We start from the raw sequence: 17496 nt of genomic DNA on the forward strand, positions 1-17496 counted from the left end.
AAACAACAACAAAGTCCGCAATAAACAAAATGTCAAAAATTTAAAATTACATGCAACATGTATTTAGGGGAGCAGAGTTTTCTGTTTTGCCTCATTTCCAAAATGGTTCTGGGCAATGTGGTTGAATCTAGTCTTTCAGGCTTGAAATGTTGCTCATCGTGCATTTTTGGCATTAATTTTGATCTTTAAAAATACTGTGTTAACACATTATCATTTTTTTTTTTTTTAATTTACATCCAAATTAGTTAGCATATAGTGCAACATTGATTTCTGGAGTAGATTCCTTAATGCCCCTTACCCATTTAGCCCATCCCCCCTCCCACAACCCCTCCAGTAACTCTCTGTTTATTCTCCATATTTAAGAGTCTCTTATGTTTTTCCCCTCCCTGTTTTTATATTATTTTTGCTTACCTTCCCTTATGTTCATCTGTTCTGTGTCTTAAAGTCCTCATTAACACATTATCTTGATTAAAGTTTTTGCTGTCCCTTAGAATTTCCCAAGGTGAAGGGAGCCTGAGTGGCTGAATTGGTTAAGAGCCTGACTTCAGTTCAGGTCATGATCTCACAGTTTGTGGGTTCAAGCCCCGCGATTGGGCTTTGTGCTGACAGCTTGGAGCCTGGAGCCTGCTTCACATTCTGTGTCTTCCTCTCTCTCTGTCCCTCCCCTGTTTGCACTCTGTCTCTGTCTCTCAAAACTAAATAAATGTTAAAAAATTAAAATATATATATATTTAAATTTTCCAAGGTGAATGCCTCACTTTGCCTCACCCTAATCCCCTAGAGAGATGGGTCCCTCTCCCTAGGGAGCCTCTGCATCACTCAACAGTCCCCTGGCTGACATCCCCTTGCCAGGCACATGCCTTAAATGTCCTGGTACAAACCTACTACACAGCCCCGCCCCTTGGCTGACATACTTTGGCTCTTCCCCTTGAGTCTCGTACCAGCCTCCCCATCCTTCTCTATACAACACCCCCAGCAGTAGCATCTACTGATCAGAACCAGCAAGTGGGACAAAACCTTATAAATAAAGACCTGCGAAATGATCTCTAATAGGGACAACTGACATAAGATTGTAGAGATGAGGGGCACCTGGGTGGCTCAGTTGGGCAAGTGTCGAAACTCTTGGTTTCAGCTCAGGTCATGATCTCGTGGTTGGTGAGACTAAGCCCTGCATTGGGCTCTGCGCTGTCAGTGCAGATTCTCTGCTTGGGATTCTCTCTCTCTCTCTCTCTCTCTCTCTGTCTCTCTGCCCCTCCCCTCTTCTCTCTCTCTCTCAAAATAAATAAATAAACTGAAAAAAAAATTGTACAGATGAGACAGAAGGAAAGTTCTGGGTCCAAATCCCATTCTAGGCTGACAGATGAAGGCACAGCGTTTGGACAGAGTGGTCAGTTGAAAGAGCAAGGAACTTACTACTCTAGACCAGGGCTGTCTGATAGAACTTTCTGCAATAACAGAAATGTTCTACATTTGCATGGGACAATACCGCAACCACTCACCACAGGTGGCTATTGAGCATTTGAAATGTGGCCAGCGCAACCAAGGAACTAAGTTGTTAAATGTATTTAATTCTGATTAATGTATATTTAAATGTAAATGGGCTAAGGACTAGTGAATTACAGCACAGTTCTATATCAGCGAGTCTCAAATTTAACTTGCATTAGAATCATTAGCAGGACTTGTTAAAGCAGGTTGCTGAGCCCATCTCAGAGTTCCTGATTCAGGAGGTCTGGGATGGAGCTGAGAGCTTACATTTCTAACAGTGCCCAGGTGAGGCTGATGCTTCTGGTCTGGGGATACTTTGAGAACCACCAAGCTAAACAGTATTCTCATTCCAAACAATTGTTAGATATTGAACAAATCACCTTATATGTAGGTATGGGCTTTCTTGAAGCAAAATGGCAGCCTAGACTTAGAAGACAGGTATGGATTGAAATCCCTGCTCCTCCATCAATTAGTTCTATGTCCTTTGTTTCATTTTCAACTTCTATATACAGTTGACCCTTGAACAATGTAGGGGATTAGGGACATTGACAACCCTCCCCCACCTCCTCTACACAGTCAGAAGTCTGCGTATAACTTTTGACTCCCCCAAAACTTAACTACGAATAGCCTACTGTTGACAGAAGCCTTACCGATAACATAGTCAAGTAACACATATTTTGCAAGTTATATGTATTATATACTGTATTCTTACAACAAAGTGTGCTAGAAAAAAAATTTTATTAAGAAAACCATAAAGAAGAGAAAATACATTTACAGTACTGTACTGTATTAAAAAATCCACATGTAAGTGGATTGCGTAGTTCAAATCTGTGTTGGTCAAGAGTCAACTGCAATATTAGTCAATATTTAACCTCTCTCTCTGCTCCATCCACAAAATGGAAATAATAGTACACACCAAGTAGGGTAATTACAAAGATTAAATGGGATAAAGTATATATGCCATTCAGTATAAGTTTTTAAAGATCATGTCTTGCTCAGAAAGTGTATGAGATTATATATGTAAACATGTAATTTGTAGCACAAGCAATGAGCAATTCCACAAAATAGCTCTGTCAAGATTACACAGTGCCAGTGCATCAGTGATCTATGGCTGCATATAACAAATTAACCCAAAACATAGCAATTTAAAACAACAAAAATTTATCATCTCGCGGCATCTGTGGGTCAGACGTGTGGACATGGCTTAGCTGGGTAACCTCTGGTTTAACATCTCTCATGAGGTTGCATGAAAGCTGCCAGGGCTGCAGTCTCACCTGAAGGCTCAACTGGAGGGCTAAGGAATCCACTTCCTATTTTTTGTTGTGATAAGATATGTGTACATTTTAGTAATTTAACCATTTTTAAATCTACAGTTCTGTGTCATTGAGTACATTCACATTGATTGCAACCATCACCAGTATCCATCTGAGAAGTTTTTCATTTTCTCCAACTCAAACTCTGGACCCATTTGGTACTGGCTTCCCATTCCCCACCCCACCCCTGAGCCCCTGGCAGCTATCAGGCTACTCTGTTTCTATGAATTGGACTCTTCTATGTACCTCATCCAAGTGGAAATCTACAAGGTTTGTCCTTTTGTGACTTGCTTATTTCACTCAACAAAACCTCCTCAAGATTCATCCATGCTGTTAATGTGTCAGAATTTCTTGTTATGGCTGCATAGTATTCCATTGTAGGTATATACCACATTTGCTTATTCATTCATCAATGTACACTTGAGTTGCTGCCACCTTCTGGGTCTTACCCCACCTTCCCAGCCCTCTCAACACTGGCCCCTCAGTGGATGTGGCTTCTCCCAGGCTGAGTCCTGGAGAAGTCACACCTGCCCCAAGGATGAGACTAACTAGCCTGTGGTTCTGCCCAGCGCTTCCCCAGATTCAGGGACTGACCCAGTCTGGTCCTGTCTACTTATCTCTGCATCCAAGCTGCTCTTCTGTGTTTCAGGCGGGGATATCACTTATCTTTGGAGGTTAGAGTCATTTCCCATAAATGATCCCAGCAGGTAATGGGATGCTCTCAACCAAAACATGGACCCTCTATTTACCTGCTATGTCCCACCACCACCATCTCCCTGCCCATATCCCATATTTCACCACTTAATACCCAATTTTGCATGAACTATTTCAGCATTTCAAAAATTATAAGTGAGCCACTTGTTTTATATAATTATAATCTCCACTCTGCAGATGAGAAAACTGAGATTCAGAAAGGTGAAGCAAACTGCCCAAGGTCACACAGCGAGAAGAGGGCAGTGACAGAACCCCATATAGTTATCATTGAGTTTCCAGGATGTCATGAGTGGTTTGTGGGGTTTTTTTTTTCCAGGCTGAAAGCTGAGTGGGATAACCACAGTTTAAAGGGAATCGTTTTTCTGTTCAGCAGCCACCCAACATAACTCATCTCCCAATGCAGAGAACCACAGTCCACTGCCTAGGACGGCCCAAGCACAGGGGACGAAGTGTCTGGGACCCTACCGTCCTATGGCACCAAATGGCCCCGCCTCTGTTGCTTCCACTGATAAACCAGAGGAAGCCAGTGGACCCAAGTGAAGCTAGTAAGGTGCCTCTCTCGGGTGCTTGGAACTAGGGCATTAAAGAGCAAAGGGCCTCGGATGGTGGAGCTGTAAGGTCATGTAGAGATGGGGCTGCTGTCGGTGGGCTGGCAAGTCAGCTATGTGGGAAGCAAGGCTGTATCTTTAGAGATGGGACAGTGGTATACTTGTTAGGTGCCCAGAGAGTGGAAGGAGGCTGCCTGGTTTAAATCGAGGATCCCACTTACCACCTGCAGGACTTGGGGCAAGTTGCCCAACCTTTAGGTGACCCATTTTTCTCATCTGTAAAATGGGGAAGTGAGTAGTCCTTAACTCATCACCATAATGAACTGAGTGAACACACACCAAGTTCACGGCACAAGCACACATGCACAGTAGGAACTGCCAGCTGGCATTACTCCAGCCTTGAAGACCCACAGATGGAGCAGCTCCCCGTGACTTTCCAGTTCCCAGTAGGTTGCCTCACTCTAAAAAAAACTTTTAAGTTTAAAAATCATACACCACATTTATTTGGAAATTTTATTCTTTTTATTGCAAATTTCTGGTAAAGGAAAGAACACGGAAGCTGATCCTCATTTAAACTTTGGTCATAAGAGCACACTGTAGTTCAGTGGCTTACAACCTCAGCGGCCTTTGAATCACCCGGGGGCCTTTGACACCTTACTGATGTCTGCCTCCCTCGTCCCAGAGGTTCTGGCTTAATTGGTCTCGGGGGGCAGCCCAGGCATCAATAGCTTTTTGAACTCCACGGGTGATTCCAACATGTGGCCAGGGTGGGGGACCCTGCTGGAGCTCATGGCCTGAGCTTGGCAGCATCAGGAGCACCCAAGCAATTCCAGCGGACATCCAACCGTCGCCTGCTCACGTCACCCCACAACCCGAGTCCAGCTGGCCCCCCGTCCCTCTTCCCAAGTGTCACATGTGCTGACTCTTCCTCCTCAGAGACCGCAGAGGAGAGAGACACTGGAGGACACGTGACTCTCTGTGCTGTGGCTTGTGCGTAAACAGGGGAAACTGTACTAAATATGGTTATTCTATCGCAGAAAGAAATTCACTTTCTGGTTGCAAATGAGCACTAACCTTTTTTTTTTCATTGTCAAGTAGAAATAGTCTTCCTATAGAGAGAGATGCAAAGATTTGTGACAAAATAAGGAAATACGTGTTGGATGACACATTCCTTAGATGATTCCTCAGGTCCAATTAAAAAAACATTTTTTTGTCAAGCCAAAGAAGGTAAAATACTGTGTAGTGTAGCAGCATATTTTATATGGGTAAACAGTAATAGCCAGTTATATAATTCATTTATGAGTTATCCTAAAAATAGAAAATGCTTTAATTTTCCTGAGTCCTTGGCAAAAAACAAAACACAATTTTTTTTTTTTTAAATTTTCAAGAATGGTCTTCCTTTTCCTGGGCACCCTCACAGTTTAGGACAGTGTGTGTCTCACCATCAGGTTTTACATCCACGGGTCAACAACTTCACTGGCACCAATTTTCAATGACTAGTCAAATATGGAGATTGAAGATAAAACACCCATCCTCTACAAAGCTGCTCAAAATGAAAGGTTCTTGACAGTGTTATAAATGCAATATCAATTTGATTCTCTGTCCATACAAAAGTATGAATTTCTATTCCATTAATAATACTGAATGACTAATGTCTTAACAGTGATAAAATTTTCAGAACATTTAAAAATTACATAGGATCCCATTTTTACATCATAATTCTGATGTATTATCATGCCTTCTATTTTGTCTGTAAAACTTTTATAGGATACAGTGCATTGACGTGGTAAAACCAAGGCACAAGAATACAGTTACAATAAGTGTATATAAACCTTAGCACTTTGTGCCAATTTTGGAAACATTTAGAGAGGAGATCATAAAGCCTGAAAAATTCTCACATCCTATTATGATTAACAAACGATTAATTGTGCAATAAACAGACTATCAACCACCATTCCATTATTAAATATATGGCTATCACTATACAGGCTGTGGATAACTGAAAAAAGTTTTCAATATTAAAACCTGGCTTAATTAGGTGGTCACTGTAGATATTGTGCCTTGCATTATCTAGATAATTGTCTTAAGTTTCCATTTTAATCTGCAATGTATATGGCAATTATCAATTTTTAAGCTTTTTTCATCATGTAAATGATGAAGGGGGTTTCCAAATGTTAAATCCCTTGTCTCTACAAAAGACAGAAGATTTACAAGAAGATAACCTTATAAGAAATGCACAGATAACAATCATAAAATCCAAATATGGACTAAAAGGTTGAATTCTAATCTACCAGGACATTCTCTTAATTTAGGGTAAGGAGAAACATTCCTGTGATAATTCATTAGTTTCTTAATTTTAAAAAAATCACCATGACATTTTTGAAAATAGTAAAGTCTTGGCTAGAGCATCAAGCATTGAAGGAAAGTTAAGTCTTTTCATTCATAAAATGAAGGGGATAAAAGCTTTTCAAAATCCAGGGGCAGGGAGGATATTCCATTGAATTTAGAGAAGTGGAATAAAGTGGTAAAAGTTGTATTTCATACTTTTAAAAAAAGTGTTTTTGAGATTCAAGGTAAACGTTTAGACCCATGAAAATACATTTCTTGGCACATGCACGCCATGAATAGAACAATCCCGAATGCAGTGACAGCCTGGCTACACAGGTATCTAGCTCTAGCCCCACGAGCAAAACCACGTTTGAGGTCCTTGTCCCAGCCCCCTTCACATGGGACCTTCTGGCTTCTGCATCTGTTGGATTTGCTTCTGCAGCTGGTCCTTGTCCAACTTCATCTTGGCTTCAAGAACTTGCCTGAGGGATCCTATACTTTCATAGATGGCTGTAAACCCTTTAAGAAGAGGTAAATTTCACAAGAGTTAATATTAAAAAACAATGTGTGTCAAGTTCTACAACATATAGTAATAGTTGATTTGGGCAAAAGCTATCAACAGATGCTAAAACTAATGAAGTAAACGTTTGATAGGAAACAAGACAGTTACATAGCTTGGGAGCATCTCCCTACAGGTTACTTTTTTTTTTATTTTTATTTTTTTAATTTTTTTTTAACGTTTATTTATTTTTGGGACAGAGAGAGACAGAGCATGAATGGGGGAGGGGCAGAGAGAGAGGGAGACACAGAATCAGAAACAGGCTCCAGGCTCTGAGCCATCAGCCCAGAGCCCGACGCGGGGCTCGAACTCATGGACCGCGAGATCGTGACCTGAGCTGAAGTCGGACGCTTAACCGACTGAGCCACCCAGGCGCTCCCTTACAGGTTACTTTTTAATTACAAAGGGGGAAAGGAACTATTATAGTGGAGAAATCTGGCAGATACCATTATAACCAAGGGATCAAAGCTAATGTCACCAATGCCGGGAGAAACCAACACCAGGTACCCCTGATAAGGTTCCCTGAGAAGTGAAGGACACACCGCTTCTGTGGCATCATCTGTCCAAAAGGCACAACCTGAGGAGCACCTTGGTGGCTCAGATGGTTAACTATCCAACTACTGATTTCAGCTCAGGTCATGATCTAATGGTTCATGGGGTTGAGCTTGGGATTCTCTCCCTCTCTCTCTGCCGTTTTCCCACTTGCGTGCATGTGCACATGCACTCTCTCAAAATAAAAAAATAAACATTTTTTAAAATGCACATACATACATAAATAAATAAATAATAAAATGCACAACCTGAATCTAATTAAGAGGAAGCAAACAGACTCAAACTGACATTCCACAAAATACTGGCCTGTATTCTTTAATGATGTCAACATCACTGAGAAACTGATCCACTTCAAGACAGTAAATACAGAAAAATGATAACTAACTATGCTGTATGATTCTGGAATAGAACTTAGACCAGGGAAGGTCTTCTATAAAGGAAACAATGGTTAAAGTTGAAAACTGAATATTGAAAAAATCTACAACATATTACACTATATTATAGTTATTTAAGAGAATGTCCTTGTTCTTAGGATATATAGAATGAAATAATACAGGAGCAAAAAGGCATCATGACTTCTGCAACTTACTCCCAAATTATTTAGGGAAAAAAATTATATTTACACACACACACACACACACTCATATCACACAATAAGATTAAGCAAATTTGCAAAATGTTAACAACTGGTTATATAGAGTTTTTGGGCTACTCTTACTGTTTTTCTAAATTTGAAATAATTTCAAAAGAAAAAGCAAAAAAAAGAAAAAAATTCTCCATCAAAAACACATTTCATATTATTCTATATTTATGTGGGTTTTTAAGATAAATGTTTAACAGCTCCTGTTTTCATTAGTAAATTTAGAATTTTCTCAAAAAATTTTCTCTATATTACAATTAATGTCATATAAGGAATAAATATTACTTATTTTAAAAATGTTCTTATTAGAAAGATACAACATATGAAAGAGTAGGTTACAAATCAGCATGAGCTTCCATTTGAAAAAGCACATATATATATCACATATGTATAGAAAGATTTATATAAAGATGACAGCTGAGTGAGAGAAGTTATGAGTATTTAAAAAAATATTTTGCACTTTCTTATTTTCCATTAAGAAACATATTGTTTTTAGAATAAGAAAAAGTAAATTATTTTTATTTTTAAAAAGCTCATATGCCTTTCTTAGTAGTAGTTACTAAATCTTAACCTCAGAGGCATGTTGAATATATAATAACAAACCCACCCAGAGAATGATGCAAAGGTAAACACTGATGAGGGGCGCCTGGGTGGCTCAGCTGGTTAAGCATCTGACTCTTGGTTTCGGCTCAGGTCATGATCTCACAGTTCGTGAGTTTGAGCCCCATGTCGGGCTCTGCACTGACAGCACAGAGCCTGCTTGAGAGTCTCCCTCTTTCCCTCTCTCTTTGCCCCTCCTGCATTCATGCTTTCTCTCACTCTTAAAATAAATAAATAAACATAAAAAAATCACTGATGAAATATTCAAATACCATATTCTAATAGCCCCAAAGACAAAAGAAAGAAAATTCATTGTTATCTTCACAAGTTCTTGAATTCATAAATTTATTTGTGATTTCTACTTAAAAAAAATGATAAAACTTCTGGTGGTAACAACAAAACTATTCTTGGGATAACTACTTTTATTCCCATGTGGCCAAAGTAGAACGATTCCGCAGGGGAAAATTATGGAATCATGGGATTGGAGGCAGCTGGGAGATAATGTAGTCCCCCTCATTGCATTGTAAGACTGTCTTCTTTTTCCCAACCACACCCAACCAGCTTCCACTTGAATACTTTCAACAGCAAAGAACCCTCAGGCTCCCAAGCCACCAGTGTCTTTTTTTAAAAAGAACCCATTACCTGAGGATATTTCTGCCCTGTGTTAAGTTAAAATCTGTCTTCAGGTAACTTCCAATTCACTTACTGGTTCCAGGTCTGTATTCCTGAATTCACAGAGTAACTAAGTCTAGCCCCTCCTTTATATGCAATAATACTTCAGACGTGGAATATAGCTTTAACAGTTTCTTCCGAACAAGTGTGAATTAATGGGCCCTGTTGACTTGTGAGCAGAAGAAAATCATTCACTGCTGTGGTAGCATACTGCCAGCAGTAATAAAAGAAGCCTTCAAAAGTCCCGCAAAGATATGTGTTTATTTCTGAGACACACCGACAGTGGCTATAAACAGAAAAGAGCCCTCAGATGGCATTAAAGAAAACGCACACAAGGGACGCCTGGGTGGCTCAGTCGGTTAAGCGTCTGACTTCAGGTCAGGTCATGATCTCACGGTCCTTGATTTTGAGCTGCGCGTCAGGCTCCGTGCTGACAGCTCGGAGCCTGGAGCCTGCTTCAGATTCTGTGTCTCCCTCTCTCTCTGCCCCTCCCCTGCTCACATTCTGTCTCGTCTCTCTGTGTCTCTCAAAAATGAATAAATATTAAAAAAAGAAAGAAAGAAAGAAAGAAAGAAAGAAAGAAAGAAAGAAAAGAAAATGCACATTTGCAAGCTGAGCAATTTTGGTTGGTTTGCCTGTCCATCATGGTGGCTTTCCATGTACTTGGAAGTGACACAACATTTTAGTTCACTACAGCACAGCTACTCAGAAAATCACCTAAGGACATTTTACCGTTATTACCATCAGCCGGGGTCACAGTAGTTGCATTAGCTGGTTTTCAGATCATAGTGAAAATAAACCATGAGAGCTGTTTTCTTTTTGGCCTACCAGCATCAACTTCTGCCTTCATTTCCTTCATGTCCTCATTCATCTGTAACTCCAGCTTGCTGATGCGCCCATGAACCTTCTCCTCTTCCTGTTTTGTTCTCTGCACCTCCATATTCTTCTTCTGACTCTCTTCTATTTTGTCAAGTCTGGCTGACATCTGGCTCAGCTTCTTCTCCATGTCCCTTTCACTGGCTCCCTGAGATCCGTGATAAGAATTGCACCTGATTACTCCAAAAGGAAAGTCTGTACTGCACTCGCATCAGTCCTAGTATCATTTAACAACAATCTGCAGGGAACAGAATCGCAAAGGTGGCTTGTTGCTCACTCAAACATCCATTCTCCCCTGTTTCCTTAACAGACCCCCAATTTTCAGCATGGTGTAAGCTCACCCAGAATTAAGGCTACATTTTATATAGTCCCCTGAGTTTAGTGCAGCCATAAGATTAAGTTCTGGCCAACAAGATGTATGTGGCAGCTTCTAGGAAAAGCTAAAAGGCAGCTGAGACATGGCCTCACCCCTTCCTTTTTCCTTCTGTTCCTGCAATTCAGACGTAACGGCTTGAGCACTAGCCATCATCTTGAACTATGAGAACAAGGGTCACTCTCTAGAATTGGCAGAGGTAAGCCAGAAGAATCCTAGGCTGCTGAGGACTGATTAGCTACCACATCAGCGCTGCACTCCCTACACCCAGACATCTTTTATGTGAAAGAGAAATAAGATGCCATCTATCAAAGCCACCGTTATCCTGAGGTTTGCTATTAGTTATTAACCAATCCATGTGTAAAAATAAACAGTGATCCAAAGACACAGAAGCCTACAAATGTAGTAGTATGAAATTAAGCAAATCAATCAGTAGATCTGATAATATATGGGAGAACACTTAAAGAAGTATTTGATATATTAAATATTGTCTTTCCTTTTCTTTCCAGCGTGCTTGGTTTTTATGGGAACCTGAATCTGCAGGTGAGCCTTGGAGGCCAAGACTACAAACACTGAGCTTTCAGTTGGCTATTGCATGAACCTAGCTCTCTTGATGTTATACAATGTGGTCTGCAATTCAGCAGATCAACACTGAGAGCCAGCAGAGCCAGAGATGCAGAGTGCACCAGATGCTTCTGCTCCATCAAAGTCCAATAGGAGGAAGCAGTGCAAGAGAAGAGAAGGGAGAGGAAGAGGGTCAGGCTAAACGACCAAAACACAAAAAGATTTGCCTGCCAAATACCAGTTTCAGAGCCTACTGACTTTGAAGACTCTACATGCAAGGCTTTCTTGATGGTTTTATGGAGCAGTTCTGCAAACCTTAGTTCTAAGGGAGAATGGGCTAAAAAGAGAAGGAAAATGGAGAAGAAAACGGTAGATTTTGTTGACGTGTTGCACCGTGAGTGTGCATACTGTGGTTGTAGTGTGATGGCGGGGCCTAGTGGGAGAAACCTGGCCAACGTCGTGTTTTCCAGAAGACGAAATTACACCAAATAGGATGAAGTTCGTAGCTGTTAGTTTTATTTAGAAATGCAGGTGGACAATTTGGTTCACTAAGGCCTTGACTTAAATTCATCTTAGCTGAAAGTACTAAAATTTTCTATTTAGCCTTTATTAACCAAAACAAGTCCAAGTGCTCTCTTTATAAGGAGTACAAAGAAAGGATTCTAAGGCAAGAAACAACTGAACAACTTAATGTGGTGCTACGTAAGTCAATACTAAGTTGCAAGGGATTATTCATAAACATTGCAGGCCCCCACTGAATAACTTCACTATATTGTGCTAAACACCAATACCTACACTGTTTTCCTTAACAACCAAGGAAAGCTGATCGATTTTCTGTAAAAGTTCTTTTTCTATCCGTTCTTGTTCCTGTTGCAACCAATTCCGTGCAGATAAAATCTCATTACTGAGCTCCTCAATCGTACCTTTAAATCTAAAATAAGAAAGTTAGTAAGTTAGATGTAAAAAAATTTTTGAATTACATCATATAACCTCAGTCTCTGGCTATCAAATTTCTCACAAATATGTCAGCATTAACCTCGGCTCCCTCGGAATTACAAGCTTACCTTCCCTTAGAATTGTCCTTAGCACTAAATTGGGGATGGGGTGCCAGGAAGGATGACACAACAGATAAGCACCTGCTAACACTTCCTACTGGTGTAGGGCGGATGGTGTGGGTGTTGAGGTGTCACACAGTGACACACAGCCACGCCCGGTGCTCATCTTTGCCTTCATAAGGCCCCCAGTGCTCCTGGCTCAGAGGACACAGTATGTTGGCACCCTTCCAGTCTCCTCTCTTTTCCTGGGCTCTTCCTCCCTCTCCCTGTTATCTCCCAGGACTGGAGCCTGGCGCCCCTTCTCTCAAATGTTCTCCAAATTGCTCTTGCCGGATACAGATATTTCCTAAAAGAAAACCGACAGAAAAAAACCCTAACCTCCATTCCTCCAGTCCTTGTCCTTTCCAAATACATTAAAATTCACTCCACACTTGCTATCTCATTACTTTTGTATTAGTTTTATTATGAAATAGAATAAAAGCAGAAGAGAACATATGACTTAAATAATAGTAATAATAAAATGGACACTGTGGTAGAAGACCCTAAATCATCTGCTACATGTTTTCCTCTTCTTTCCTATTAAGAAATCCTCAAAGAGGCGCACCTGGGTGGCTCAATCAGTTGAGCATTTGGCTCTTGATTTCAGCTCAAGTCATGATCCCGGAGTCGTGGTATCAAGCCCCATGTCATGCTCCGTGCTGAGCATGGAGCCTGCTTGAGGTTCATTCTCTCTCTCTCTCTCTCTCTCTCTCTCTCTCTCTCTCTCTCTCTCCCTGTCCCCCCCCACCCCCACTGTCCCTCTCCCCTGCTCATTCTCTCTCTCAAATAAAATAAAATAAAATAATAAAAAATTATTTAAAAAAAAAGAAAGAAAGAAATCCTCAAATGTGAACTGGGTACATGGCTGCCTGGCCAGAGACTACATTTCCCAGCCTCTCTCGCAGCTAGGTATGGCCATATGACCAGGTCGGGCAATGGATCACAACTGCCCGGGTCTTGCCACTATTAAAAAAGCTTCCTGGGCAGGAAACGCAAGCCAGCAGCCCCTCCCAGCTGTGGAGCTCAGCCTACAGCCCTGCCTGACCAGGAAGACTGACCACAGAGGCTGCAGCTTAATGCATTCACTTATTCTAGCAGTATTCTGATGTAGTCTTTAGAGTTTCTCCATATAAGATCATACCATCTGCAAAGAGGAATAGATTTACTTCTTTTTTTCTGATTTGGAGTGCTTTTATTCCTTTTTCTTGCCTAAGTGCCCTGGCCAGGACCTCCAACACTGTGTTGAATAGAAGTGGGGAGAGTAAACACCCCCACCTTGTTCCTGATTTTAGAGGAGAAACTTTCAGCTTTTTACTGCTGAGTAGATGTTAGCTGTGGGTTTGTCATATATGACTTTTATTATGTTGAGATACATTTTATACCCAATTTGTTGAGTCCGTATCAAGAAAAAGGTATCAAATTTTGTCAAATGCTTTTTTCCATACTGAGATAATCATATGATTTTTTTATCCTTCATTCTGTTAATGTGGTGTATCACATTTGTTAATTTACATATATTGAACCATCCCTGCATCCCAGGGATAAATCCCATTCCCTCATGGTGTATGATCCTTTAAACTTGCTCTTGCATTTGGTTTGCTACCATTTTGTTAAGAATTTTTACATCTATGTTTATCAGGGATGTTGGCCTGTCCTTGGTATCTGGGTGATGCTGGATTCATAAAATGATTTTGGAAGTGTTCCCTCCTCTTTAATCTTTGGAGGGGTTTGAGAATGGGGTTTGGGGTGGGGGTTATTGAATTTGTTGGCATTTAATGGTTTATAATAATCTTTTATGATTCTTTGTATTTCTGTGGTACCAGTTATAATGACTCCTATTTCATTTATAATTTTATTTATTTGAGTGTTCTTTCTTTTTTTTCTTGGTTAGTCTACCTAAAGTTTTGTCAATGTGGTTCATCTTTCAAAAAATCCCCAACAATTAGTTTCATTAATTTTTCCCATTGTTTTTCTTTCTTTTTATTAAACATTTTTAAAAGTTTATTTATTTATTTTGAGAGAGACAGCACGCACAAACTAGGGAGGGGCAGAGAGAGGGAGACAGAATCCCAAGCAGGTTCTGCACCATCAGTGCAGAGCCCAATGCAGGGCTTGAACTCACAAACTGTGAGATCATGACCTGAGCCGAAATCAAGAGACAGACACTTAACCTACTGTGCCACCCAGATGCCCCTTCCATTGTTGTTTTTCTATTGTTTTCTAGATTCTATTTATTTTTGGTCCAATCTTTATTATTTCCTTCCTTCTGCTGTCTTTATGCTTTGTCTGTTCTTCTTTTTCTAAAAGAAAGAACATATCTTTCAAGATATCTCATATATTTCAAGAGTATCTCATATTCCTTGAGATACAAAGTTAGATTGTTTATTCAAGATCTTTCTGTTTTCTTAATGTAGGCATTTAGTATTGTAAACTTTCCTCATAAAACTGCTTTGGCTGCATTCCATAAGTTTTGATACTTTGTGTTTCCATTTTCATTTATTTAAAGATTTTCTAAATTTCCCTTTTGATCTTCGTTGGCCCATCTGTTGTTCAGGAATGTGTGGGATTTGTTCAGGAATTTCCATATATTTGTGAATTTTCCAATTTTTCTCCTATTATTGATTTCTAGTTTCATGCTATTGTGGTCAGAAAAGGTACTTGATATGATTTTGATCTTCTTTAATTTATTAAGACTTGTTTTGTAACCTAACATATGATCTATCCTGGAGAATACTCTGTTTGCACTTAAGAGAAATTTGTATTCTGCTACTGTTGGATGGAAAGTTCTGTACATGTCTGTTAGGTTTCTAGTTGGGCAGGGCTTCTGCCTATGCTCTGAGGTCAGGGGATGGGAGGAACGGCTGCCTGGGCTCCCCAGTCAGATGGGCCTACAAGCTGGGCTCTGCATTCAAGCAGGGCCACTGGCTGGGCGCCCTGGCCAAGTGGGGCTGCTAGGCTAGACTACATGATCAAACAGAGCCACTAACTGCACTGGGCAATTACCTCTGGCCGGCTGAGGTCTCAGACTGTGTTCGCTGGCTGGGCAGTTCGCTGCTGTTTGGACTCCATGATTAAGGGCTGCAGGCTGGGCTCCACAATTGCACCCAATCAAGTGGGACCCCCAAGCTATGCTTCCCAGCCAAGTGTTACTACTGGCTAGCCTCCAAGTTCAGCTGGCTTCATCATCAGACAGGGCCTCAGGCTTGCTCCAGGACTGGGCAAGCTGCTGGTTGTGCCACACTATTGAGTGAGGTTCCTGGCCAGGCTTCCTGGTCAGGTGGCGCCAGCTGCTATACCTCACAGTTGGGTGAAGCTGGTGGCTGGGTTTTGAGATCAGGCGGAATCATTGTCTGGGCTTCTGTTTGGGGGAGGGGTTATTGGCTGGGTTCTCTGCTTGAGCAAGGCTACAGGCAGTGTTCAACAAATAAGTGGGAGCAGTCTGGGCTCCACTTGCTAAGCAAGGCTGTAAGCTGGGCTCCACAGCCAGGTAATGTAGGGGGGCTCCAAGGTCACCTGGGGTCACTATGCAGGCTCCCCAGTCAGGTAGGGCTACAGGTTACAGCTTTTATTTTTGATTATTATATTTTCTAGAAGTTCTATTTCGTTGTTTTCAATTCTGACTGATCATTTTTAATAATCTCTCATTCCTTAGTCATACTTTCAAAATGTGTGTGCGCGCGCGTGTGTGTGTGTGTGTGTATACTCACACATACATATACATCACATACAAATGTATGTACGTACGTGTATACTTATTTTCTCCAATAATTCCTATATATGCAGTATTTGGACATCAAATTCCTCTTTTCTCTGTTTCTCCTGACTCTACCACATGTGTGACTTTTTTGTTTGTATTGTTTTACAATTTTTGATTATACATTCATGCTCCTTAGAACTTGATCTGTTCTGGGAAGATCTGGGAAGCCTTCAGGACTGGGTATTTACATCTGTTTCTTCCAGCTTCTTAAGCCACCACCAAAACAGGATCATTCTAAGATTAAACTGTCCACTGTGGTTTTCTTCAAGCTGCTTGGGTAATGTGAATTCTAGCTCTAAATTTATATGAAGGCTGTATTGTGGGGGCACATGGCTGGTTCAGTTGGTAGATCTCAGGGTCATGGGTTCAAGCTCCATGTTGGGTATAGAGCTTACTGAAAATAAATAAGTAAAATAAATAAAGGCTATATTATGGTCCTGAATTTTCAAGGAATATCTTCTATCCCTCTACCCAGAGCCAAGATTTAGACAGGTGAGTTTCCTTAGGCTCTCTTTGTGGAAAGGGCATTTTCCCTAGTTCACCCAACCAGGGTTTTCCCTTTGGGTAATCAATCTGACCTTCTGCCCCAGGCTTTGTCCCCTCTCCTCTGTGAAGAGCGTTTGTGTCTAGACTTCTAGACTTGAAACTGTAGGAAGGAAAATAAAGATGTTCGTGTCTGCTGACTAGTAATATCTCCTAACGAAGTAATTTACATAGGAAAAAATACCAACATGTTTATTTTTTCCTCTGTGATGGAAGGAAGAGGATTGAAGAGATTTTTCTGTACTTGGCAAGCGTGTAGGATCTATGAGAAGTGGTGACATAACTCAACGATTATATAATACAGACAATTAGTGAAAAAAGAAACATGCTTGTCATAAGAGAATTCCTGTTAACTCAGCAACAACCTTGACACAACATTAAATATGGTGATGATAAGATATAAGAACCAGGAGAATGATTAATTTAAAATCTCCACAAGTCTCTAACAAAGTTCCACACTAAAATCATTGTTAAACAATATATTAAGTCAAATAAACACACACACACACACACACACACACACACACACACACACACAAACATATATAGTGATGACTGGCTCTGCTTAGGCAGGAAAATGCCAAGCTCATGAAGATTCATGATGGGAGAAGATGTATGGTTTTGTGACTGAGTAGAAGGGCAGATGATGAGTTTCACTGTGGGCAAGTACAGTTCAAAGTGTTACTATAACAAAATGGGAAAGTATAACACATCATAGGGTGCTGACTAGTTTACAATCACCCTAGTGCACACCTCTCCCACCTACACTACTGCAGCAATGCCCCCACCTGATGATGTTCCCATCTCTGCTTTGCCCCCCACTTTTTAAAAAATTTTTAATCTTTATTTATTTTTGAGAGAGAGAGAGACACAGTGTG

The 17496-nt window shown here is 40.7% G+C and overlaps 1 protein-coding gene across 2 annotated transcripts in view; it reads right to left on the reverse strand.

The window, feature by feature from the left end:
• Window positions 1-3139: 3139 nt before the first annotated feature.
• Window positions 3140-17496, reverse strand: part of FAM81A (family with sequence similarity 81 member A) — a 77819-nt gene continuing 63462 nt past the window's right edge. For both annotated transcript variants that reach the window (XM_042941873.1, XM_042941874.1), the window contains 3 exons: window positions 12020-12155; window positions 10240-10435; window positions 3140-6907 (listed from right to left, as the gene is read on the reverse strand). In XM_042941873.1, the coding sequence (XP_042797807.1) occupies window positions 6783-6907; window positions 10240-10435; window positions 12020-12155 (457 nt within the window). In that variant the 3' untranslated portion in view covers window positions 3140-6782. The remainder of the gene's footprint in view (window positions 6908-10239; window positions 10436-12019; window positions 12156-17496) is intronic.

This window comes from Panthera leo, chromosome B3, assembly GCF_018350215.1.
Source record: "Panthera leo isolate Ple1 chromosome B3, P.leo_Ple1_pat1.1, whole genome shotgun sequence".
NCBI classification, from domain to species: Eukaryota; Metazoa; Chordata; class Mammalia; order Carnivora; family Felidae; genus Panthera; species Panthera leo.